Source organism: Eretmochelys imbricata, chromosome 24 (genome assembly GCF_965152235.1).
Source record: "Eretmochelys imbricata isolate rEreImb1 chromosome 24, rEreImb1.hap1, whole genome shotgun sequence".
Lineage (NCBI taxonomy): Eukaryota > Metazoa > Chordata > Testudines > Cheloniidae > Eretmochelys > Eretmochelys imbricata.
The window spans coordinates 20,469,983-20,495,317 of NC_135595.1; the positions used below are offsets into that span (position 1 = coordinate 20,469,983).

General features: G+C 57.9%; 1 protein-coding gene across 6 annotated transcripts; it reads right to left on the bottom strand.

The window, feature by feature from the left end:
• LOC144279881 (guanylate-binding protein 2-like) lies at window positions 1–23,994 on the bottom strand. 6 transcript variants are annotated; one of them, XM_077841580.1, is made up of 19 exons: window positions 22,933–23,038; window positions 22,125–22,329; window positions 20,836–20,939; window positions 20,501–20,613; window positions 20,027–20,214; window positions 19,543–19,635; window positions 17,626–17,711; window positions 17,040–17,147; window positions 16,575–16,631; window positions 16,250–16,457; window positions 7,801–7,913; window positions 6,516–6,625; window positions 6,070–6,272; window positions 5,685–5,918; window positions 4,857–5,137; window positions 4,385–4,597; window positions 3,910–4,012; window positions 3,252–3,445; window positions 1–2,797 (listed from the first exon to the last, which is right to left on the bottom strand). In XM_077841580.1, exons 2-19 carry the CDS (start codon window positions 22,297–22,299, stop codon window positions 2,678–2,680), a joined length of 2,703 nt encoding a protein of 900 aa, XP_077697706.1. In that variant the 5' UTR covers window positions 22,300–22,329; window positions 22,933–23,038; the 3' UTR covers window positions 1–2,677. The 6 variants fall into 6 exon arrangements, with proteins under 6 accessions (XP_077697706.1, XP_077697704.1, XP_077697703.1 ...); XM_077841578.1 differs by having other exon boundaries at window positions 17,040–17,144; window positions 19,417–19,635; XM_077841577.1 differs by having other exon boundaries at window positions 19,417–19,635.
• Between the last annotated feature and the right edge of the window lie 1,341 nt (window positions 23,995–25,335).

Sequence of the window (25,335 nt, forward strand, 5' to 3'; positions counted from 1 at the left end):
TTAGAGACTAACCAATTTATTTGAGCATAAGCTTTCATGAGCTACAGCTCACTTTATCGGATGCATTCAATAAACATACCCCAAAGTAACAGGCAAAGCTGGTAACACAGGAGAGACCCTACAATAACACACCAGGGCACATTCTTCAGGTATGTTGGCAACAAGAAGAAAGCCAAGGAAAGCGTGGACCCCTTAATGAATGAGGGAGGCAACCTAGTGACAGAGGATGTGGAAAAAGCTAATGTACTCAATGCTTTTTTTGCCTGTCTTCACGAACAAGGTCAGCTCCCAGACTCCTGTGCTGGGCATCACAACATGGGGAATAGATGGCCAGCCCTCTGTGGAGAAAGAGGTGGTTAGGGACTATTTAGAAAAGCTGGACGTGCACAAGTCCATGGGGCCGGACGAGTTGCATCCGAGAGTGCTAAAGGAATTGGCAGCTGTGATTGCAGAGCCATTGGCCATTATCTTTGAAAACTCGTGGCAAACAGGGGAAGTCCCGGATGACTGGAAAAAGGCTAATGTAGTGCCCATCTTTAAAAAAGGGAAGGAGGATGATCCTGTGAACTACAGGCCAGTGAGCCTCACTTCAGTCCCCGGAAAAATCATGGAGCAGGTCCTCAAAGAATCAATCCTGAAGCACTTACATGAGAGGAAAGTGATCAGGAACAGTCAGCATGGATTCACCAAGGGAAGGTCATGTCTGACTAATCTAATCGCCTTCTATGATGAGATTACTGGTTCTGTGGATGAAGGGAAAGCAGTGGATGTATTGTATCTTGACTTTAGCAAAGCTTTTGACACGGTCTCCCACAGTATTCTTGTCAGCAAGTTAAAGAAGTATGGGCTGGATGAATGCACTATAAGGTGGGTAGAAAGTTGGCTAGATTGTCGGGCTCAACGGGCAGTGATCAATGGCTCCATGTCTAGTTGGCAGCCGGTGTCAAGTGGAGTGCCCCAGGGGTCGGTCCTGTGGCCGGTTTTGTTCAATATCTTCATAAATGATCTGGAGGATGGTGTGGATTGCACTCTCAGCAAATTTGCGGATGATACTAAACTGGGAGGAGTGGTAGATACGCTGGAGGGCAGGGATAGGATACAGAGGGACCTAGACAAATTGGAGGATTGGGCCAAAAGAAATCTGATGAGGTTCAATAAGGATAAGTGCAGGGTCCTGCACTTAGGACAGAAGAACCCAATGCACAGCTACAGACTAGGGACTGAATGGCTCGGCAGCAGTTCTGCGGAAAAGGACCTAGGGGTGACAGTGGACGAAAAGCTGGATATGAGTCAGCAGCGTGCCCTTGTTGCCAAGAAGGCCAATGGCATTTTGGGATGTATAAGTAGGGGCATAGCGAGCAGATCGAGGGACGTGATCGTTCCCCTCTATTCGACATTGGTGAGGCCTCATCTGGAGTACTGTGTCCAGTTTTGGGCCCCACACTACAAGAAGGATGTGGATAAATTGGAGAGAGTCCAGCGAAGGGCAACAAAAATGATTAGGGGTCTGGAACACATGACTTATGAGGAGAGGCTGAGGGAACTGGGATTGTTTAGTCTGCGGAAGAGAAGAATGAGGGGGGATTTGATAGCTGCTTTCAACTACCTTAGAGGTAGTTCCAGAGAGGATGGTTCTAGACTATTCTCAGTGGTGGAAGAGGACAGAACAAGGAGTAATGGTCTCAAGTTGCAGTGGGGGAGGTTTAGGTTGGATATTAGGAAAATCTTTTTCACTAGGAGGGTGGTGAAACACTGGAATGCGTTACCTAGGGAGGTGGTGGAATCTCCTTCCTTAGAAGTTTTTAAGGTCAGGCTTGACAAAGCCCTGGCTGGGATGATTTGATTGGGGATGGGTCCTGCTTTTGAGCAGGGGGTTGGACTAGATGACCTCCTGAGGTCCCTTCCAATCCTGATATTCTACGATTCTACATGGCAGCACCAGGGTTTAAAGGAGACCCTACAATAACACACCAGAGGCAGCAGCATACATAAGTATGGCCCTACCAACTTCACAGCCGTGAAAAACGTGTCCCGGGCCGTGAAATAGCCCTGATCTCCCCCGGGCTACTGGGAGCGCCCCAGCTGGGGGGCTCCAGCTGCAAACCCGAGATTGGCTGGGGTGGGACGGGACTTGTCCTTCCCCTGTATGGCCACTCTGGGGGAAAGATCAGACCCACCTCTGGGTACCTCTAGGTTGGGACCCTCGTGGTTATAACACTGTGAAATTTTAGATGTAAACAGCTGAAAACATGAAACTGACCAATTTTAAAACCCTCTGGCTGTGATCAAAATGGACTGTGAATTTGGTAGGGCCCAATACATAAGAGACCCCACAGCAACACTCTAGGGTAAGCAGCAGCTCTGGTGTTTATGAGAGACCCTACAATAACACAGCACTGCATGCAGCAACAGCAGGCTTGCAAGAGACCCTACAATAACACACCAGAGCCAGCAGCAGCTCTGGTGTTTATGAGAGACCCTACAATAACACACCAGTGTGTACAGCTTTCCTCAGTAAACAACAAGCATTACTTAGTGCAAAGCCAGAAGCCCCCCACCTACAAATGTACAACGACCCTAGTGGTTGGCTCTGGCCAGCATCCTCCACGTGTCAGACAGGCTGGTGGGAGGGGAGCCAGCCCAGCCCAGATCCCTGAGTCCCTCTGGGTCTCTGTTCTCAGCAGACGACGCAGCGGGAGCGCTGGGGCCGGCTCATCTCCTTCCTCAGGTTCTGCATCTGCTGCCCCAACTGCGCCACCTCCCCCCGGAAGCCCTCGCGCAGCAGCTGCTCCTGCTCCTGGGGGACAGAGCCGAGGGTTAGCGCCACTGACATAGAGCTGTGGGGATCTGGAGCGGGGGCCAGGGGTCCTGGCTCCCACCTCCCCTCCCTGCTCTAACCACTAGACCCCACCCCACTCCCCTCCCACAGCCAGGAGAGAACCCAGGAGTCCTGGCTCCCACCTCCCCTCCCTGCTCTAACCACTAGACCCCACCCCACTCCCCTCCCACAGCCAGGAGAGAACCCAGGAGTCCTGGCTCCCAGGCCCAATTAATGCTATTCAGCCAATTCACCATTATCCCTTTCCCTGGCACCCGCTGGTGGTCCAGGAAGCGCTGGTAGCCCCCGGGCACTGAGTAGCTCCCCTCGCAGACCCATTCAGCTCCCAGAGCTGGGGACAGAACCAAAGGGGCTCCCAACCCCCTGCTCTAGGCAGCCCAGTCCCAGCCCCCCAGGGGCCCGGGGAAGGTACCTGCAGTTTCAAGGCCAGCGCTCTCTGCTGCTCGGCCAGCAGCTGCCTCCTGTCCTCCTCCATTTTGGCCGTCAGCTGCCGGACATGCTCCTCGTGGCTGCGCTCCTGGTCCTGCAGCAGCTGCTCCGTCCTGGTCTGCATCTCCTGGCACAGCTGGGCCTCCCGCTCGGCCGCCTCAGCTCGCGTCCGCTCCTCTGAGCGGTGGGGGACAGGGGGGAGGATGGGACGGGGGGGGACACGATCAGGACCAGGGGCTTGGGGTGCAGAGCCCTGGCCCGGGGTCACTGGGTCATCGGCACCCAGGAGTCACCAGATCTATGGAGCCAGAGCCCTGGCCCTGGGGTCACCGCGTCCATGGGGCACTGGATGTATGGGGCCCTGGGATCACTGGATCTATGGGGTGCTGGGGTCACCGGATCTATGGGTCACCAGGCCTGGGAGGCCATAGAGCCTGTACCCTGAGGCACCGGATCTATGGGGTTGAAGAGCCCTGGCATTTGTGGGGTTCAGGAGTCACAGGATCTATGGAGCCATGAGGGCCAGGGGTCACTGGGCTATGGGGCCATGGCGTTCAAGGGGGTGAGTCTGGGGCCAAGACATCGCCAGATCCATAGGGCCATGGGAGTCACAGGACTACGGGCCTCATCTCTGGAGTCACCTTCAATCTCCCTCTGTCTGTCCGTGAGGCTCTGGTCCGTCTGCAGGACGGCCTGGGCCACCGTCTCCTTGGACTTCAGAAACTGCTGCAGCACCTCAGCCGCCTGGGGGAATCGGGGAGAAAGGGGGTGAGCCGGGGCCCACAGCCCCTCCTGCCTGAACCTCCCCCGACCCACGTACCGAGGGGGCCCCAGACCAGTGGGAGCCTCTGCGCTGCCCTCTCATCCCGTCAGCTAAGGACGAGCCTGGACCACAAACCCGCAGCGGGATCCAGCGACGTCATCGGTACCTCCCCCGCCAGGGTGCGCGCGGGCTGTGTGTGCAGCTCAGAGCCACGGCCAGAGACAGAACCCAGGAGTCCTGACTCCTAGCCCCCCCTGCTCTAACCCATCAGACCCTGCTGCCCTCCCAGAGCCAGGGATAGAATCCAGGACTCCTGGCTCCCAGCCCCCATTAATGCTATTCAGCCATTTCACCATTATCCCTTTCCCTGGCACCAGCTGGTATTTCTCCACCATCTCCCGCTGGTCGTCCAGGAGGTGCTGGTAGCCCCCGGGCACTGAGTAGCTCCCCTCGCAGACCCGCTCCTCCAGCTCCTGCGACAGCTCCATGAGCGCGGCCGTGCACCGGTCCGACGAGGCCAGCTCGTTCCGGTGGCAGAGCTCAGAGCGCTTGGAGTCCAGCTTGTCCTGCAGAGAGAGGGGACGTTGGAGCCAGTGCCCCCTGGAGGAGAAAGACCTCGTGCCCCATTTCCTGCCCCAGAGAGCCAGCCGGCCCTCCTGGAGCCCCCGTGCCCCAGTCTCCACTCCACAGAGCCAACCAGAATCCTGCCCTGGGGCCGGATCGGGGCCAGCACCCCCTGGAGGGGAAATGCCCGGTACCCTATTCCCGTGGGTTGCCCCAGGCTGGGGCGGGGGGGTTGCACCCCCATCGCAGGGTCCCTAGTACCTTCAGCTGCCACTGGTATTGCTGTTCTTCGTCCTTGAAGGCGCGCGCCATGAACGCCCGCAGCGCCTCCCGCTCGCACTGGGCGTGCAGCTCCAGCAGCTCCTGCACGCTCTCCGTGGGCAGCGCCGCCCGCCGCGCCAGCTGCTCCTCGTAGACAGCCACGGCCTCCCCCACCGCCGCCGAGTTCTCCATCTGGGCCAGGGCCAGCACCGCGCTCTCCATGCAGGGCACCGCCCCGCTGCGGATGGCGTCGACGCAGGTCACCGCCAGGGTCCCCAGCACTGCCGGAGGGGGGCAGGGTCAGCGCCAGGGGGCCCAGCGCAGCTGGAGGGGGGCAGGGTCAGCGCCAGGGGGCCTAGCGCGGCCGGAGGGGGGCAGGGTCAGAGCCAGGGGGCCCAGCGTGGCCGGAGGGGGGCAGGGTCAGAGCCAGGGGGCCCAGCGTGGCCGGAGGGGGGCAGGGTCAGAGCCAGGGGGCCCAGCGTGGCCGGAGGGGGGCAGGGTCAGGGCACCCTCCTCCCATCCAGCCCCTCCCACGACCTGCCCATACTGGCCCTGGACCCCTCCAATCGGCCAGCAGCTCCCTGCCCTGGCCAGCAGCCCTGGACCTGACCTGACCCTGCAGCACATACGCCAAGCCTGGGATGTGCCCCCATCCCTCCTCCCGCACTGGGATCCCCTGTCCCCAGCCCCGCTCAGACTGCGCTCCACTCCCTATCCCCCGCCCTGGGGATGCGCCCCAATCCCCCTCCCCTGCCCCCAGGACGCACCCCATCCCCCGAGGGCCATGCCCTGATCCCCCCCAAGGGCTGCGCCCCGATCCCCACTCACAGGTGCCCGTCACCACGTGGCCGCCCGGGAGGGTTTTGGTGCCCGCGTGCTGGTGGACGTGGCTGCAGAAGCGCTGTGCCTGCTCCAGGAACTCGGGGCTCAGCGCTGCCTCGGGCAGCTCGTCCAGCCGGGGCAGGTCGCAGCGCGGGGCAGGGCGGTCGAACACGAAGCACTTGCGGGAGGGGAAGTACTGTCGCAAGTACTTCTTGGGCAGATCCAGCTTCTCAGGCTGGCCTGGGAGAGACCCCCAGGGTCAGACCCGCGGGCCCAGCCAGCCTGGTACCCCCCAGTGCCTCCTCACTGCCCCCACCAGACCCACAGCCCCTCCCTGCCTCCCAGATCAGACCCCTGCCCACCTAGCCCAGTCCCCACCCACATTTGGCACCTTCTCTGCGTTTCAGGGCGTTCTCCAGGTACTCGTCCTCGGTGATCTCCCGCCCGTCCAGCTTCAGCTGCAGCGTGAAATCCCGCACGGCCCACACGAAGGCCGGGAAGAACCGCACAAACTCGGCCGAATCCTCCCCCTCCTGCTGGCCGCCCTCACCTGCTGCTTTCACCTTGATGCGCTCCGTCAGCTCCGTCACGTAGCTGGGGGCCAGCTAAGAAACTGGAGATGCAGCGCCCCCCCGCAAGGGGTCCCTGAGCCCAGCGCCCACAGCCCTCACCCCGTTGCCCCTGGGAACAGCACCCAACAGTGGCACTGGCTACTGGCACCCACCCCAGACCCCTGCTCCCATCAGGGTGCGACAGGTGCTACCCAGTTATGGGAGGGGAATCCCAGCTGCCCCCACCTCCCGGACTCCTGGGTCCCTCCCAGCAGGGGCAGGATACTGAAGCTGCTCCAGGGCGCATTGGTCGATGGTGCCCAGGCTGTTGTAGACCAGGGTGCCGCTGAGCAGCACGGCCAGTGCAAAGATCCATGCGTCATTCTTCGTATCGCCCTGCGGGGAAGGTAGAGGGGGGGAAATCGCAGGGCATCAGTGTTCGACCCCAGCAGAGGGGCGGGGCGGGTGGAATATAGGGCAGGGATCTGGACCTCCCCCTGCAGGTCACAGAGGGAAGCACAGCCCACCACGCCCCACTGCAGAGAAGCAGGGTTGTGGGGTGTGACAAAGTGGGGCATTTTCTTAGTGTTTTATGTGAACACTGTGGGTGCCTCAGTTTCCTTGTGTGCTGCAGGCGTAACGCGGTGGGGGGAGGGGGCTTGTAATTTCAGGGGACCAGGTGTGACCTTGCCTAGCAGCCGTGACCCCGAACACTGTCCTGGAGATGGGGAACCCAGCGACTTGTGACGGGGAGGCCCAGCCCAGTTTGGGAGCCAGCCGGTTCTGGCTGGGGACGACGACAATGGACTGAGGAGAGAGAGGCCCGGGGACCTGACCAGCCAGAGGGGAACAAAGGAGGGAAGAGAGGGGCTCAGGTGGCCTGTTCACCTGGGACCGAAGACAAAAGGACAGAGGAGGGGCTGGTGGGGGAGGGGATTTAGGGGGCTGGGGACAAGGAGCAGCCGCAGCCCATGGGGAGCTGGCTGGGGCTGAGACTGGCCAGGCCCCAGGGCCCCAAGAACTGCCCGGGCTGGGTCCAGATCTTCAATAACCCTCCTGTGTGCCGCTGACTGGGAGTCCCTGCAGCTAGAGATCGGGGGGCGCTGCTCCCTCTGGGGGTGGGAGCCCTGGGGGTCCAGAGCGAGGGGATTCCCTGAGGGGGCCCCAGCAGAGCCAGGCTGCTGGGGGCTCGGAGATGCGGTTCCAGGAGGCGGTGAGGCCAGAGGGCCCAACCCCAGAGAGAGAGTGAACCCCCAAGAAGGACTGTCACATTGGGGGGTTCCTCCCAGGGTCTGTATGGAGCCAAAAAGAGCGCAAGGCCTGGGAGTCTGTGACAGGGGGATATGGGGCAGGGAGCCGGAACTTCCCCTGCAGGTCTGGGGTGGGGAGCATGGCCCACCAGACCCCACTGCAGAGGGACAGAGTGGGGGGATATGGGGCAGGGGAGACTGACCTATGTTGATGCCTGGGCCACCCACCTCCAGGCCCAGAGGCCCTTCCCACATCCAGAGGCCCTTCCACATCCCTGGAGCCGAAACCCAGCCCCGCCCCTCCCATCACCCCCCACTCACCTTCTCCACATCCCCCAGCCCCTCGGTGTCCAGCAGCACCAGGGTGTGGCCGGCCCGGCGGGGGTGGGGCAGGCACCACATCCAGATGTGCATCGTGGCGCCCAGCGAAAACCCTGGGGAAAGAGGGGTGGAGCTGGGACAGATGCAGAGCCATGGAACCCAGGAGTCCTACCTGCCAGCCCCTCCCCCCGCTCTAACCACTAGACCCCACTCCCCTCCCAGAGCTGGGGGCAGAGAGGGGCCAGGGGAACAATTGGCTGGCGCTGACCTGTCACCTCTGTCGACCCTTCCCCACTACCCTGGATCACCCCACGGGCCTGTAAGGATAAGGCCCTTGTCTGCAGCCATTAGCTAAGAAGCAGGAAGTCACATCCTCACATTCCATCAGGCTGTTAAGAAGGAGACCCCGTCCTAATGGCCCCCACTATCACCCCATAAAGAAACAGATCTTAAGATGGTTAAAGAAAACGTAGTTTGATACAGTCTGTCTGGCAAGAAATCACCTATCAACAGCTGTGGTTGTGAAATCCTCATTTCTGTATTTTTTTATCTTTATGGTCCCCACGTCCCTATTGTTTGTCTGGATGATCTCTGCCTGGTTCTTTGATTGCTTCTGTCTGCTGTATAATTAACTTGGCTAGGTGTAAATTAATTAAGGTGGTGTGGGATGATTGGTTAGAGAATTTTGTTACACTATGTTAGGATTGGTTAGTAAAATTTTAGTAAAATGATTGGTTAAAGTACAGCTAAGCAGGACTCAAGTTTCACTATATAAACCGGGGTCCAAGAAGGAGGCCAGGAAAGAAGGAAGAGAAGAAGGAGAAGAAGGAAAGACCAGGAAGAAGAAGAACTCACCCCCAAGACATGGCCTAAGCTCAAAGTTGCTAAGAATCCTCTGCACGACTGTGACGGGCAGCAGCCAGAATCCCGACGAGACCGACCTTGCCCAGCCAACAGGGAAAGTCCACCTGCCTGATCAGGATTGGTGAGCAGGGCACTTTACGCTTAGCATGTGTATTCTGCTTGGTAATGGTTAATAAATAGAGGCTAAGGATATTACTGTCTAAGGCTCTTTCACTGGGAAAAGGTCCTGCAGACCCGCTAAGAGTACGCCCTGAGCCCTAGAAATTGGGTAAAGGGGGTGCCCCCGAGCATGTGTGAGTTACAAAGAATTTTGTGCGGGTAACAGAGTTGGTGGAGAATGCGGGCAGCCTAAGGTCGTTAGGACCGAATTGATCTAGCCTAACACAGTCACAGCAGCAGAATACCGGTGATAATTTGTCAAAAAGGGTCGCTACCTGCCTGGCAGATTGTTCACCCTGAAGCAAGAGGAGGGAAAGGAAACAAAGCAAAGGGACCAGGAGGGGTAGGGGTTAGCTGAGGAGCCCCCCTCCTTGCTAAATGGGTAGCAGAACAAGGTCCATGCCTATGGGGACAAGATTCTTTCCAGGGGAGGGATGCCCCTGAGTGCGCCTGGAAGGGGTCTGAAGCATTCTGTGAGTGCACGAAGCCAAAACCAAAGGAAAAGGCTATCAAAGCAGCAGCTGGGTGGGCATTGTGCAAAGCTGTCACTAATCTCTCCAGCCTGGTAGCACTCCAGGAAAGACAACTGGAGGATTACAGACTCGATTTGGATGTAGTTAAGGATAATTTGGCTCAGTATAAGGCATCTCAGTGAGCTAGTGCAGCTTCAACATTACAGAATGTAACAGCTCTACAGGCGAAAACAGGAGAGTGTGAGCAACTGAAACGGAAAGTAGAAAACCTGAATGGGGAGGGATCTACATTGCAAATGAAGCGGGGGGTGCTCAAGCAGCTGTCATAACGGTGTTACAAGAAAATAAGGATCGGGCCCAGACAGGCAGTGACCACACAGTCTGCAGGCAGCGAACAGAGAAACTGGAAAACGTGGTGGGAGACCAGAGGGGCACAGTAGCAGTAGTAAGGGGAGGCGTGAGTGTGGGCATGGGGGATACAGACACCTGGGAGGACACTTGGAGTGGGACAGTTGGATGGATTCTGAAGAGAAAGATCCTGGATGCTCATACGGCTTGGTGCTTTTCCTGAGGGGTCCTATGCCCCCGCATAAAGGGACTTGAAGGATTTGAAATTAAAAGCACAACAATTCAATCCTGTGGTTCCAGTTAGCACAAGAGTGGTAACAAGAACAGAACTGACCCAATGATGCACAACAACGAAGGGAAATAATCCAAAATGTTACAGAGATTTCTGATTTTACCCAGACCAGGTACAGGCGGCTGCTCAGTTATTGGGACCTCTAGAAAGGGACACGTATTTGGACTGGATGGTGAAGGTGTTGGCACGAACTGGGTGGAGGCCAGCAGATTATGAGGTTCTAGCCCAGGTTTGTTCTAGTGCTTCTGACTGGGCAGCAATAGGCAGTGCCAAGGGGCAGTTAGGTGCGAGCGGTGTTCTTGCCCCTGGATGGGACTGGGTGAAGGAAGTAATGAAGGTAGGGATGTTGGCCTGACAACTGGGGAAATTGTTCCATGTAACAGAAAGGGCCATGTGACTCCCCGGAAGTGTATGTTATTAAAAAGGAGATACTGGCCATGGCTGCTGGGGTTGTGCCAGTAGGAATTGGAACCCCACCGGATTTCAATACTTCCATTTTTAAGACTGCATTGTTAGATGTTTTGAATTCAAAAATGAAAGTGATTTTAGGACCCATAGATCCAGCTCGGGGATACTCGGAGTTGAAACATGAGATTTTTCAAGCAGCTGTAGTTTTTCAAGACATGCAGGGACACACGGGAAAAGGAAATAGGAACGGGAGACTGGAACCTGTACAGGCGGTAACTTTTGCCAACAACGGGCCCACAGATCTCGGGGCCCAATGCACAATGGCATGTTAGAGGAAGAGGACAGGGAGGTGGCAGCAGAGGAGCAAGAGGAAGAAATGCATCTGGACGTGGGTATCAGATGCAGACTAGAGGATGTCTGGCTGAAGGTGGGAAAGGTACATTGAGAGGGGAAGCATGGAGGAAACTCATGATGGCAGGGGAACCAAAAGAGAAATGGGATGGGAAGCCCACAAGTGAGTTACTGCAGAGGGCTGCCCAGTTAGAGGAATTGATTGACAGGGTTCCTGTGACTCCCAGAACGACCCCCGAAGCACTTAAGATGAGCTATTATCAGCAGGAGAGAGGGGCGGGGGCAGGGGGGGGAGAAAACCTTTTGTAGTGGTAATTAAGGTGGGCCATTTCCAGCAGTTAACAAGAACATCTGAGGAACAGTGGGGGGGTGGGAGGGGAGAGAATAAACATGGGGAAATAGTTTTACTTTGTGTAATGACTCATCCACTCCCAGTCTCTATTCAAGCCTAAGTTAATGTAGTTAGTGTAGTAACCAGAGCATGAAGGAAGCTGACCAGCCTAGAGATGCTGGATCCAAACCCTACAGGAAGGGGATGAAGAAATGGAGCAATTACTGAAGCAAGAAACAATCCAAGGAAAATGACATGTACACAAAAACCCCAGAGGGGAAGCGTGGGTCACGGTGCATGACTCAGACCCTGGGGAACGGCCTAAAAGGTGGCTAGTGCCTCAGAAAACCAGGACTGAATTGATTCAATATGTGCATGAGCAAGGGCATTTGAGGGTGGACAAAACTCTAGAAAGGATCAAAGATACAAGGTGGTGGCCCAGCATAAGAGAAGATGTAAAGCGGTGGTGTAATCATTGTTTGCAATTGCTATGGTCAATGCAGACCCTCAAGTACAAAAGGGTCCCATTGCTCACCAGAGTGAGGGTCCGTGGGCCTGGTTACAGATAGACTATATTGCACCCCTACCAGTCACCACGTGAAATAACAAGCATTGTTTGGGGATTGTAGATCCCTTTACAAAATGGATAGATGCCATCCCAGCAAAGACTAACACAGCTTTGACTACAGCCCAGCAATTGTTTAATGTGGTGTTTAGCCAGTGGGGGCTGCCCAAGGAAATCAATTTGGACCAAGGCCCACACTTCATTGGGGAAACGCTGCAGGGACTGTGTAAAATACTCGGCATTAAGCAAAGGTTCCTCAATGCAGGCCACCCGCAATCCTCAGGACAAGTGGAACGAACTCACCGCACTCTAAAGGATGCTCTAAGAAAACTGGTAAAAGAAAATGGAGAAGATTGGGATGAAAAATTGTCTATGATTGTAATGGCCTTAAGGTCAGTCCGAGCGAGTCGTGATTATAGTCCCTTTGTAGCAATGACGGGAAGGGACATGAGAACACCCCAACAGTGGTGGCTAGATGTAAATATTCCAGATGGGTGGCAACCCAGAGTGCTAAATGACCAGTGGATCCAGTCCCTTTCAGAGGCACTAACGGAAACCCACAAGAACATAGCAGAACAATTGGGTGTTCCCATAAAAAAGGTGGGTAAAAGTCTGGGCTGGGTGAAGAAGCCCATTGAGTGGGAGGTTGGAGGCCAGGTGCTGCATCGGAAATATGCAGAACAAGCTCACTCTTCAGGAATGAAATGGGAAGGCCGCAGGGAACACTGTGGAAAAAGGCCAGCCCAACAGCATACCAGGGAGAAATCTGGACAGAAAGGCTAAACAAGCCAAAGTTAAAATGGTTCCATTCGGCACAGCTTAAACCATGGAAAGGGGATTCCAAGCAGTGACCTCTAATCAGCCCCACCAAGGGAGGGGTTAAAATTTTTTATTTTGTCTTTCAGAGTTCCAAGAAAAGGCCGGTGCCAGCAGAACACAAGCACCCTGGGCACCATGATAAAGAAGCTGCTGTCGCGACTGTGTGCGGGTGCGTGTTTTATGTTACATGTTGTTTGTCAGATAGCCAACCCAATCCGCTGGCCTGTGGACATTCATGCAGTAAATGTATGGAGAAACAATTGCTGGATGATGGTACAATGTTGGCTTAATCCATCAGTATTCAATCACACCAGCTATTGCTTGTGTTGGGAAAAGAGATTTGCTCATTATCCTAACATAACGGCCGGCGGGCCATCACCAGAAGCCCCATCCCAATCTAGTTTGTCATTAATGACTGGATATTCTAACACTGTGATGGGAAATTGTACGGGACCAAAAGCCACAATATAAAATATTGACTGCCTTAAGCTCACATGGAAACAAGACGGGGTCAATCCTCTTAGTATCCCTGTATCCACCCCAAAATGTGGAATACTGAAGGTCATGGGGTTTGCTTGGCAGCCAGGAGGAGACATTGAAATTAGGATGTTAATGGGGTTTAATGAGCCTCACCTGCTTCAAATCTGGGAATCAAGGCCCAGCACACTGACTATTCCCTCAGGGCAACAACTGCAAATATCAGGAAACTGCCTCAACGTGCCTGGGCAGGTGGATATCCGGGATATAGGTGAGATGGGCCCCCCAGAATGGATTAAAGAAACCCAGGGCAGTGAATATACTAAAAATCAACCTAAAGTTCCATTACAATATCAGTGTCTGACTAATTTTCATAATATCCCTGCCCAACTAGGTGAATATATATTGCAAAACATCTAGGTAAAATTAAATTTTAAAATAATTGCCTCCAAACTGGATTTGCAAAAATCAAGAAGACACCCAATAAATGGACCACATGTGGTAAAACTGGATCATAGGGTGTGACATACTATACCTTGTGGGAGCATCCTGTAACCCCCATATTCCTCATTTACATATAATGCTGATATTGCATATAAAACATGCCATGTGAGAGGTGTGACGAAGCGGGAGGTTTTCTTGTTGTTTCCAATGGTTTGCATGCAGAGTGTAGGACTCAGTTTCCCTGTGTGTTACTAGTTTAACAAGGTGGTGGGAGAGGGAGTTTGTTGTTACAGAGGGACAGAGAACGGCCTGGAGAATGGCTGGTGACCATTCAGCGACTGGTGACCGGGAGGCCCAGCTCGGGAGTCACAGCCAGTTCTGGCCAGTGGGAGGACATGGGCTGTGGGGAGAGGATCTCGGTGACCGGACCAGCCAGTTCCAGCCAGTGGGGAAACAAAGGACGGATGAGAGGAGAGGAGACCCAGGCGACCCTGTTTACCTGGGACAGAAGACAAAGGACAGAGGCGGCGCCCGGGGGACAGTGATATCGGATGCCCAGCTGGAAGGAGGGGGCTGCTGGGCTAGGAGGAGAGAGCCCACCTGGAGGCAGGACAGATCTAGATATGCTGTGCTGAGGGAGGCCAGGCCTGAGGCCAGTGAGTTTCCTATGCTGGGTTCAGACGCTCAATAAACCCTCCTGTCTTACGCTGGCTGAGTGTCACTCCGGTCTAGAGAACAGGGTTGCATTATTCCCTCTGGGAGTGGAGGCCACGGGGGTCCAGAGCGAGGGGACTCCCTGAGGTGGCCCACAGCAGAGACAGGCATGCTGAGGCTCAGAGAGGTGCAGTTCCAGGAGGTGGAGGGGCTTAACCCACGAGAAAGAGTGGATCCCCAGGAAGAGCTGTCGCTCTGAAGGGGGCTCCCCACAGGGACCGTACGGAGCCAAGAGAGAGCACGAGTCCTGTGAGTCTGTGACATGAGGTATCATGGCAAAGATTATGATCTGCTGAAAACCATTATTCCATCTAAATATGTGTATCATCCATGCATGTGAAGTTATGAGAATGTGCTGTGTGGTTATCACCAAGATACGCTGTGGGTTTGGGAGGCATCTAGGTACTAGCTCCCCAGAGATAATGTCAAGGAAAGTAACCAATGCCCAGGTGGGTGTCAAACCATCAACAGCTGTTGTCCAGCAAGGGAGCTACAATTCAGTGCCTCACCGGCATGAGGCCACACCAGGGGAACTGCTCAGCCTTGCCTGGAGTCGCAGCAATGCCCCCCAGACATGCCCGGACTTGCATTCTCCAAGCACCTGGACTAAGGTATAAAACAGAGCACAGGGGCCCCATGCTGGGCCTTTCTCCTCCCCCACACTACATTGCAAGCAACAAGGACACTCGGAAGACTGAAGACTCCAGCAGAGGGGACTGGCCCAGGTTTCAAGGGTGAAAGCTGTGTTCTATGAACTGCAATATCCAGTAAGGTGAGAAAACCTGCTTTGTCTAGATCAGGGGTCAGCAACCTGGGCACGTGAGCTGATTTTTGGTGGCACTCTGCTGCCAGCCAGTGTCCTGGCCACCGGCCCCGTTCAGCCCGCTGCCTGCTTGGATGAACGGAACCCAGAGCCGGCAGCGGGCTGGGCGGGGCCGGCGGCCGGGACTCCGCCTGGCAGGGCCGGCGCACAGAACCCCAGACCGGCAGAGGGGGCTGAGCGTTCTTGGCGGCCGGCGCCGCTCAGCCCGCTGCCAGTCTGGGGTTCCATCCACCAGCACCTGTAAATGTCAAATGTGTTATTGGCACACCAAACCTTAAATTAATGAAGATTTGGCACTCCACTTCTCAAAGGTTGCTGACCCCTGGTCTAGATGTTGCCCAGGCTAACAGGATTGGGAGTTTAGACTGTGTGCTTATATTTTGTTTTCGTTTGGTAACTAACTCTGGACTTTTCCCCTATCACTTATAATCACTTAAAATCTATCTTTTGTAGTCAGTAAATTTGTTTCACCGTTTATCTTTACCAGTGAGTTTGCCTGAAGTGTGTGGTAAATCTGCTCAGGTTACAAAGGCTGGTGTACATCCACTTTCCATTGATGAAGTGGGGAACCAATTAATAAATTTGCACTGCTTGTCTTGAGCAGTGCTGGATGGTATATTCCCGAGGTGCAAGGCTGGGAGCTGGGGGGATTTGGCAGGTGCTTTTCTCTGTGTGATCCATGAGTGGCTCTGGGAGCATTCATGCAACCTAGCTGGGTGTGGGGCTCCACGTGCGACTGTGCTGAGTGAGCACAGTGCAGGGAGGGGTTGCTGCTGGTCACTAGCAAAGCATTGTGGGAGACAGCCCAGGCTGGAGAATAAGGGTGGCACAGCGGTCCCACGGTCCCAGGCTGCACCCCGGGGATCCTGTCACGTATGGAACAAGTTCTTGTATCACCAATACGATCTCTAAAGCAAACTGAGCTGGACCTCACCAGGTTAAATATGTCCAAGGTCGTACCTCAATGTGCCCCACACATACAAACGCTCCGTAAGAGGTGGGCAGCATGGTTACATTTAGGGTATGTTGAAAAACCCATAAGGATTAGCATGTGTATTCTGCTGGATAACTGTTAATAAATAGAGGAGAAGGATATTACTGTGTAAGACTCTTTCACTGGGAAAAGGTCCTGCACACCTGCAAAGCACACGCCCTGAGCCCCAGGAACTGGGTAAGGGTGGGTGCCCCCTAGACTGGGTGAGTAACAGAGAATTTTGTGCAGGTAACAGGCCCATCTAGCCTGATATCCCGCCCCCTCCCTCCCCTGGGATTAGCCACACGGGCCTGTCTACCCTGGTATCCTCCCCGCTCCCTGGATCAGCCCCATGGCCCCATCCACCCAATATTTCCCCAGCTGAGCCGAGCACCCTGCAGTGCTCACCTCCCCGGTCCTTGCCAGCCAGTCGGTTCAGGAGGTAGGACTTGCCGGTGCGGTACAGCCCGGCGATGGCCACCACCACCACAGGCTGGCGGAAGCTCTGGAGCAGGCCTAGGGCTCGCTGGTTCAGCTGCAGCTCCCCGCCTGGCCAGTTCTCGATCAGGCACATCGGCTCCTCCATGGCGCCTGGCTGTGCCGTGCCGGGGGAAGCCTGGGGGACAGCAGGGATAAATGAGGCTGGGAGCAGGGGACACGGAGGGGGCCACTTCCGCTTCCCCCCAAAGGCAGCCAGGAGGGGGTTGGGGGTGGACTGACAGGGGCCACTCACCTGGGCCAGGACTGGCGCGGCGGGTCGAAACGCCTGCAGCGGGACCACGCGCTCCCTCTGTCCGGGAAAGACAACGGGGGGCAGACACATCATGGAGAGCGAGAGAGCACGGCCAGATCCGCCGCCTGGCAAAGGGCTGATGCACCCCACCATCTGCCGCAGAGCCGCTCAGCACCTTCCCCGTCTAGGGGGCGCCAGCCCCAATGCACCCCAGAGCAGGGACTGGCTGGCTCAGGGCGGCGGGGAATGGGACACCAGCTCCCACTTAGCTACGTGCTCCATGGCTACAAGTGGTTCCATGTGTGACATTAGTTGCTGGGTCTCAGCCCAGTTCCTAGCAGGAAGCCCCCCCGCCCCATACAGCCCAACCCCCAGCTGTCTCTAAGCCTTGCTGGAACCAGGAACAGGCCCCCCCCCACCCCTGAAGCCCCTCCCCCCCAGTCCCTGGGGCTGCCCCCAACTGACCTTGGGCTCCGGCACCAAGGGCTGGGCATCGCTGGCTGCGGCTCTCCTTGGTGGGGCGCCTCCTGTGGGGTCCATTGGGTACCCCACAGAGTAATCATCGCCTTCCTGCTTGAAGCAGAAACCTCCGCATTAACTGGAGCCTGCCCCGCCCCCACCCACTGCACAGATCCCATGGCACCCCACCCCACCCCCACGTGAGCCCCTCTGCATCTCCCAGCACCCAGCCCCCTTCCCCCACTGCACAGATCCCATGGGATCCCCCTCCCTGTGTGAGCTCCTCTGCTTCTCCCAGCACCCAACCCCCTTTCCCCCACCACGACAAAGATCCCAAGGGACCCCCTCCCCCATCCCCACGTGAGCCCCTCTGCATCTCCCAGTGTCCAGCCCTCACCACTGTACAGATCCCATGGAACCCACACCCTGTCCCCCCATGAGCCCCTCTGCATCTCCCAGCACCCGGCCCCCGCACAGATCCCATGGGACCCCCACCCTGCCCCGCCATGAGCCCCTCTGCTCTCCCAGCACCTGGCCTGCTTCCCCCCAGACCCTCCCTCACCTGCCCGCTTCCCCCCAGACCCTCCCTCACCTGCAGGTCATTGCAGATCTCACTCAAGAGAACGGGCTTGTCCCGGGACAGCAGGTCCACCACACGCTCCAGGAAATCAGCCAGGACTGGAGAGAGAGGACAGACCAGGACTCAGTGGGCCGGGGGCTCCTGTCCAGTCACCCCCTCCCCCTGCCCCACTCTGGCTCAGGTAGTGAGGTTTGTGCTGCTGCTGCAGCATGGGCTAGGACTCCTGGGTTTCGGTCCGGGCGCTGCTGCTGGAGGAGCTGGGGCAAGTCATGGCCCTGCTTTGTGCCTCAGTTTCCCCTGCTGTACAAGGAGGACAAAGGTGCTGACCTCTTGGAAATGGATGGCTGGGAAGCACTAGAGAAGAGCCAGGGATCATTATCATTACAGGCAGCTGAGCCCATTGTTCCCAGCAACTGAGGCTGGTGATTTTCCAGCCCGAGGACGGGGCCAGAAGTGGGAGACTAACGGGCTTTCAGGTCCTGGCAATTCCACATAAAATAAAACTGTTTTGGGTTGAACAAAAGAATGGAACTGCTCAAAGCTTCCAACCAATAGAAAAAGCCCCAAAGCCGACGTTTCGGGCCAAAGGAAACGTTCCGCCAACACCCCGAGAGCCCAAGGCTTTGGGGACAGTTTTGCGGCTTAAACAAAATAGGAAATCTCAAAATGGAAAGTTGTCTTGAACCAAAAACCAGACTTCTGCCATTTTGGGAAGTTTTCTGGTTTTTTCCCCCTACACCAACAATATGGAGAAACCGACAGGAATTCAGGGGAAATGTCTCCGCTGCCAAAGCTGCATTTTTCACCAAAAAAATTTGTCCAGCAGTACCCACGTTCCTGAGTTTTCACCTAGAATTATCTCTGCTATTTATTAGGTGTATTACGGTAGCGCCCAGGCGCCCTGGTCCTGGCATACGCCCTGGTTGCGCTAGGCGCTGTACACTAGGATTGCTATTTATTAGGTGTCTTATGGTAGCACTGAGGCATACCGGTCGGGCCCATGACCTCGTTGCGCTAGGCACTGCACAGACACCCCACAGGCTGCCTGTGACGAAGTGGGACTGTTCTTAATGTTTCCTCCGAATATTGTGGGGGTGCCTCAGTTTCCCCTATGCAGTTCTTAAGTATCTAGGGGGTGGGGTAAGGGTGTATGATCATTGCAGAGCCCTACAGGGCAGGTGTGTGCAGGGGTCTGGACACAGAGAATGGCTGACACCCTGTTTCCTGGCAACTGATGGCCTGGGCCTATCCCCCCTGCAAGGTGAGAGCTGAAGGGTTGGAGAACAAAGGAATCAGGTGACCTCCTGGCCCGGGAAAGGAGCAAAGCCCAGAGGAGGAGGAGCTGGAGGGAGTTTCAGTTTGGGGCTGGCTGGGACATGAAGTGAAGGGCAGACGGGGTTGTCTGACTCACTGCCCCCCAAAATGGACCCAGCCGAGAGGTCCCGTTCTCTGCACCTGCAAGCTCTGTTTTAGACCATGTTCCTGTCGTTTAATAAACCTCTGTTTTACTGTCTGGCTGAGAGTCACGTCTGACTGCGGAGTTGGGGGGCAGTACCCTCTGTCTTCCCCAGGACCCCGCCTGGGCAGACTCGCTGTGGGAAGCGCACAGAGGGGCAGAGGAGGCTGAATGCTCCGAGGTCAGACCCAGGAAGGTGGAAGCTGGGTGAGCTGTGTGTCCTGCAGACAGGCTGCTCACAGGAAGGCGACTTCCCCAGAGTCCTGACCGGCTTCGTAGGGAGCAGTTCCAGAGCATCGCCCAGGGACTCCGTGACACTGCCCACCCACCCCCAGCCAGACACTTACATGCCCCATCCACCACTCTGTTCCCCACCATGGTCTTAGGGTTCCGACTCAGGACGTAGTCCTTAAAACACCCCATCTGCTCCTGGAACATGGGGTGCAGCTGGTCTGCGGGAGATGGCGGCTCACCGTGCCCTCCATCCACTCGGGGGGAGCAGAAACGGAACAGCTTGCGGCAGGGGAATAACCTCTGTACGCAGCTGGACGGGGAGTCCTCCAAATCTGCGAGAGAAAGGGGGGCGGCGGGTGAATCCTGGGGTCACAGCGAGCAGCAGGGGAAGCTGAGCGCAGAGATGTGGCCCCTCTGGGGCGGGGCACAAAGGCTGTTGATACATGGACCCCTCATGCAGCATGGAGATGCAACCACCTGTGGAGTGGGGGATGTTTATACAGGGACCCCAGCCCAGCGCAGAGATGCGGCCCCTGTGGAGCAGAACGCAGAAGCTGTTTCAAACCAGTGCTCGTTTAGGACAGGAAGTGGAGCGGGCTCCTGTACCCCTCTGAGACGGCAGGGGTGACTTGGGGAGGCAGGATGGAACCTGAGCCAGGCTGGGGACCAGCCCGGACACCAGGGTTCCCCTCCCCTGGGGGAAGGGCCCCGATGGCCATGCACCTTGCGGGGAGCTGAGAGCCGAGTCCAGCTCATGGCCCGTGGCTTCCAGCACCTCGTCCAGGCAGGGGTCGGGTGCCACGTCTCGCAGGCACCACACGAAGCTGGGCAGCACGCTGCTCAGGAGGAAGCTGTTCTCCCAGGAGCACTCGTCCAGCACTTGCACCACCTGGGGCAGATCCCTCACGTACCTGCAGGGGGTGCCATGAAGGAAAAGACAGGGCCAAGCGACGGGAACCAAACCAGGCTGGGGTGGAGCAGGGCGGGGCGAATGGGACTTGGGGCCTTTTCCCTCCAGGTCACTAGCTCCCATCCAGCCCCAGGGCAGGGGACTGGCTGTGGGGGAGGATGGGGAATGAGGCATGGGGCCTTTCCCCTCTAGGGGGCGCCAGCCCTGATCCAGCCCCAAGGTGAGGGGACCAGCTGGCACAGAGGGGCAGGGAATGGGACATGAGGCGGCCATGCTAGGAAGGATACGTCAGGCGGTCGAGCTGCCTCTGGGGGTCGCCCTCACTCCTGGTGTTATAGACCAAGACGCTGCTGAGCAGCACATTCAGGAGGAAGAGTTGGGAGAGCTTTGTCTTGTCGCCCTGCAATGGCGTAGAGAGGCACATGAACAGCGGGCCTAAGCACAGCACCCCACTCCCCTCCCAGAGACGGGGAGGGAACCCAGGAGTCTGGGCTGCCAGCTCCCCCCTCTAACCACTGCACCCCCCTCCCCTCCCAGAGCTGGGGGATAGAACCCAGGAGTCCTGGCTCCCAGCCCCCCCCCCCCCCCCCACACACACACTCTAACCACTGGACCCCACTACCTCTTGCTCGGGGAATCCCTCTGTGTCCAGCAGCACCAGGGCCTGGTCAGGCTGAGTCGGGTGGGGCAGGCACCACACCCAGATCCCCGGAGAGCAGGGGAAACCTGTGGGGAGAGGGGGGGGTCAGGGGAGCCCCAGGCAGAGGGGTCATGGAGACAGGGGGTCAGCCTGGCACCGGTGGAGGCTCAGCGAGGCCCAGCGGTGGGATAGAAACGTAGCAATACAGGCTGGCAGGGCCCTGGCAAGGCCGTCGTCGGCATCCCCCGGCGCTGGGGCAGGGCCCAGTAAAGCGAGACCAGCCCTGACAGGGTCTGTCTAAGCCCCAATGCTGCGATTCCCAGGCCAATGGGGACTCTGTGATCATCCAGCCTGACCCCTGACAACCCAGCCCAGAGACCGGCCCCCAAACCAGCCCAGAGCTGATCACCCGGAGACCCGCCCCGTCCGCAATGGAGACGCTCAGCACACTGCTCCCCTGGTTAATTCCCCTCACCAGTCACAGCTGATGCCTTATTCCAGCCTGAATACATCCGGCTTCCCCTTCCCCCCGGAGCTCCCCTTCCCCCAGGGCTCCCCTCCCTCCTTCCCGCCGCGGGTCGCGTCCCCCGTTCTGAAGTCTCATCCTCGGGCTTCTGCTCTGACCCTCTTCACCTGACCCAGCTCCTCCCCAAGCAAGCGGAGCTGGGAGGGCCTGTGTAGGCGCCCACCCTAGCGTTGCGCATTTTCCCCTTTCCTCCTCCCACAGCGACATGCCACACGCTGCCCCTCACTCCCTTCCCCCCGCCCGGCGCTCCACAGCAGGCCGGACCCCTCTGGCCAACGGCCCAGCTGTGCCAGGGATCCCGCCGCAGCTCCGGGCAGCCAGTTCAGCCACAACTCGGTTTGCCTGCCAGGACTCCCTCTCTGCATTCCCCACGCTCCTCACATCAGGGCGCAGACATCGGAGACGCTGGGTGGGCTGGTCCCACGGGGACCCCCCCAAACCCAGCTTTCGACTCTGTCCAGGGCCGGGTGAATACGGGCAGGTGCAGGCAGGGGGTCGAAAGGCCCATGCGGGTGGTTGGGAGAGGCCCAGGCCGGGGGGGTGGGGGGGGGTTCATGGGTTCAGGAGGCCCAGCGGAGGGTGGGGGGAAGCGCAGGCAGGGGGTCAGGGGAGGCCCAGGTTGGGAGTCGGGGGAGGCAGGGGTTCGGGACGCCCAGGCGGGGGCTTGGGGGAAGCCCAGGCGGAGGGCATAGGGGGATGGTGGAGGCCCAGGCATAGGGAAGGGGGAGCAATGGGGACCCGTCACCTTCGCCCTGCCCCGCCAGCCGGTCCATGAGGAAGGATTTCCCGGTGCCACGGGGCCCGAAGACAGCGAGGACGTGGAGGGGCCGGGTGAGGCCCCGGAGCAGGCCCAGGGCGGCCGGGTTCACCCGCAGGGCACCAGAGCTGGGCACCGGCTCTACCAGGCAAACGGGCTCCATGGCCTCAGTGTGGGGGTCCGGCACACGGGGCTGGAGGAGAGAGGGCAGTGTTACACCAGAGGCTGTGCAGCGGAGATGCCTGTGGCCCACAGAGCCTGGCCCATATCTGGGAGCCACAGCACCAGGGGGTCCGGCCAACAGTTTGGGCCCATCTGCTCTCTGGGAGCAGGACCAGCCCAGGTGCTGCGAAAGGAGGGATTCGTAGGCATTCGGCCAGCTGGTACCACCAGAACCAAGCCCACCCCAGGGCACCTGCTCTGCACAAGGAGGGGGCAGAAGGACCCGCTCTCCAACCACACGGCCCCTCCGCAGGAGCTGACGGCCCTGTTTTAAAGAGGGGTAAACTGAGACACAGAGCAGAGACTGGGCCAAAGCCACACAAGGGCAGAGCTGAGGACAGATCCCAGCCCCCGCTGCTCTAACCCACTAGACCCCACTCCCCTCCCAGAGTCCAGGAGAGAACCCAGGAGTCCTGGCTCCCAGCCCCGCTGCTGTAACCCACTAGACCCCACTCCCCTCCCAGAGCTGGGGACAGAACCCAGGAGTCCTGGCTCCCAGCCCCGCTGCTGTAACCCATGAGACCCCACTCCCCTCCCAGAACCGGGGAGAGAACCCAGGAGTCCTGGTTCAAACCTGGCTGGGGCCGTGGGAGGAGCCCCAGGCTGGAGCAGAGTTGGGGTACAGCAAGCACTGAAGTGTCCCTGGGCTGGGGGAAGTGAGGCTTTTGCTTTCACTTTCTCTGCCGACTCCTCCCCGCTGTGTGGCAGCCTTAAATCCATGATCCTATGGGAGGAAGCGGGGAGGGACTCCTGGGCTCTCTCCCTGGCTCTGGAAGGGAGGTGGGGTCCAGGACTCCTGGGTTCTAGCCTGGTTGGGGAGGAGGGTGGGGTCTGGTGGGTTAGAGCAGTGGGGGCTGGGAGCCAGGACTCCTGGGTTCTCTCCCTGGGTCGGGGAGAGGAGTGGGGTCCAGGACTCCTGGGTTCTCTCTCTGGCTCTGGGAGGGGAGTGGGGTCCAGGATTCCTGGGTTCTCTCCCTGGCTCGGGGAGGGGAGTGGGGTCCAGGATTCCTGGGTTCTCTCCCTGGCTCGGGGAGGGGAGTTTGAAGCTCTGTGTTCAGCACTGCACCGTTATTGCTCATGTCGCTGCTGCCACCGTCAGGAACTAAACGAGAAGGAGAAACGATTCCCCTGCCCCCGCTGGTGAACAAACGCTAGGCGGGCAGCCCCCCGAGCAGACACCCTCTCGCCCCGCGCAGGACGCGGCCCCTCTGGGGTGGGGCGGGGGTCGGCTATACCGGGAGCCCTCACCCAGCGCTGGGATGCAGCCCCTCTGGGGTGAGGGCTGTTTATACAGGGACCGTTCACCTGGTGCTGGGACGGGGCCCCTCTGGGGTGGGGCAGGGTTGGTTATACAGGGACCCCTCAGCTGATGCTCGGATGGGGCCCCTGTGGGGTGGGGCAGGGTTGGTTATATAGGGACCCCTCACCTGGTGCTGTGATGCAGCTCCTCTGGGATGGGGCACGGCAGCAACGTACCCCCATGACCAATAGCACTTTGGGACAGGAAGTTAAGGTCAACGTCTTACCGGCTGACTGTGCAAAGGGAGTCAGAGGCTGAGCTGAGTCCCCCAGCAGGGATTTAGTGGAGAACTGAGGCCAACATCCCAACCCGGGGGAAACGGTCCTGGCCTTAGGGACAGGACGACTCTGCCATTTCTGCTGGGTCAGGCTGCAGCACAGCATGCTGGGAACTGCCACCTCCCTGGGCTGCTCTGCAGTGGAGCATGCTGAGAGCTGCCTCCTCCCTGGGCCGCTCTGCAGTGGAGCATGCTGGGAGCTGTTGCCTTCATGAGCCCCACACAAGCAATGCCTGCTGGGAACTGTCCCCACCCTAGGTCATGCGGGAGCAGTGCATTCTGGGAACACTTTACTTCCATGGGTTCCCGCAGAGTATGACACTTTCAAAGGGCAAACCTCAGATGAAGCAGTGCATTCTGGGAGCTGTCATCCCCACAGGCTACTTTGCAGCATTGCATGCTGGGAGCTATTGCCTCTGGGAGCAGTGATTGCTGGCAGCCCCCACCTCCCTGGGCTGCACTGGCGCATTGCATGCTGGGAATTATTACCTTGGTGGGCCTCTCCAGAGACATGTGCATCCTGGGGGATGGCACCTCTGTGGGGCAGTGTTTCAGCCCCCTATTTAACCAGTGGTTCAGTCCCCATCTCTACCCTTTTATCCCCCCCAAAAAAATGGTTCTGTCCCCATTTGCACACTGATTCATTGCTCAGTGACCCCCATGTACACAAGGAAGCAGCTCGCCCTACGTGAACAATGGTTCAGCTCACTGGCTCCCCCTTTCCTTCTGCCAGATGGTTCGGTCCCGACCGCAGAAGGTTATCTCCTCCTCTATTAGCCCGTCTGAGGCGCATCCGCCGCTGATTGGCTGGCTCCGAGGGAGCGCGGGAATAGAGCGGCCTCTCGAGCCACCCTTGTCCCTGTGGGGAGCGCGAGCCTGATTAGCTGCCCGAAGGCGGGAAATGGGTCATCACCTCTGATTGGGCATCCGCTAGAAAGTGAGACGAAAGGAGAAGGACGATTGGTCCACCGAGGAAAGGCGGCTGAAAGAGGTGCTGTGATTGGCTCCTTGGCTCTCTGCGACAGGCAGGGTTCGTTAGGTTCAGTCAGTGGAGGGGGAAGGGACTGGTATAGAGCCTTCTGCAAATTAATGAGCCCTGAGGTACCAAGGGCTGCGCCCCACAGAGCCAGGCCGTTCTCCCTGCAGTCATGTCAACACCAGCGCACAACTAGCACTTGACTGGCAATAGCCACCGCCCCAGGGATATCAACCCCCCACAGCAATGGCAACACCCTTCCCTGGGAGACATCGCCAGACAGCCACCCCCTGGCAACGTCAACCCCTCCACAGACATCCCCCCCAAGAGGATATCAGCCTCCCATGGTGATGTCCCTGGGAGTCTTCCACACACAACCGCCCCTGGCAATGTCATCCCCTCCACAGCCATCCCCCTCAAGAGG

Coding starts and splice junctions, on each gene's coding strand:
- LOC144279881 (XM_077841577.1), bottom strand. CDS start 22,299: ATGGAGCCCGTTTGCCTGGTAGAGCCGGTGCCCAGCTCTGGTGCCCTG. Junction 16,458..16,574: donor CCGCGCCAGTCCTGGCCCAG/GTGAGTGGCCCC, acceptor GCTGTCCCCCAG/GCTTCCCCCGGCACGGCACA. Junction 6,273..6,515: donor TGCGCCCTGGAGCAGCTTCA/GTATCCTGCCCC, acceptor GCTGGCCCCCAG/CTACGTGACGGAGCTGACGG.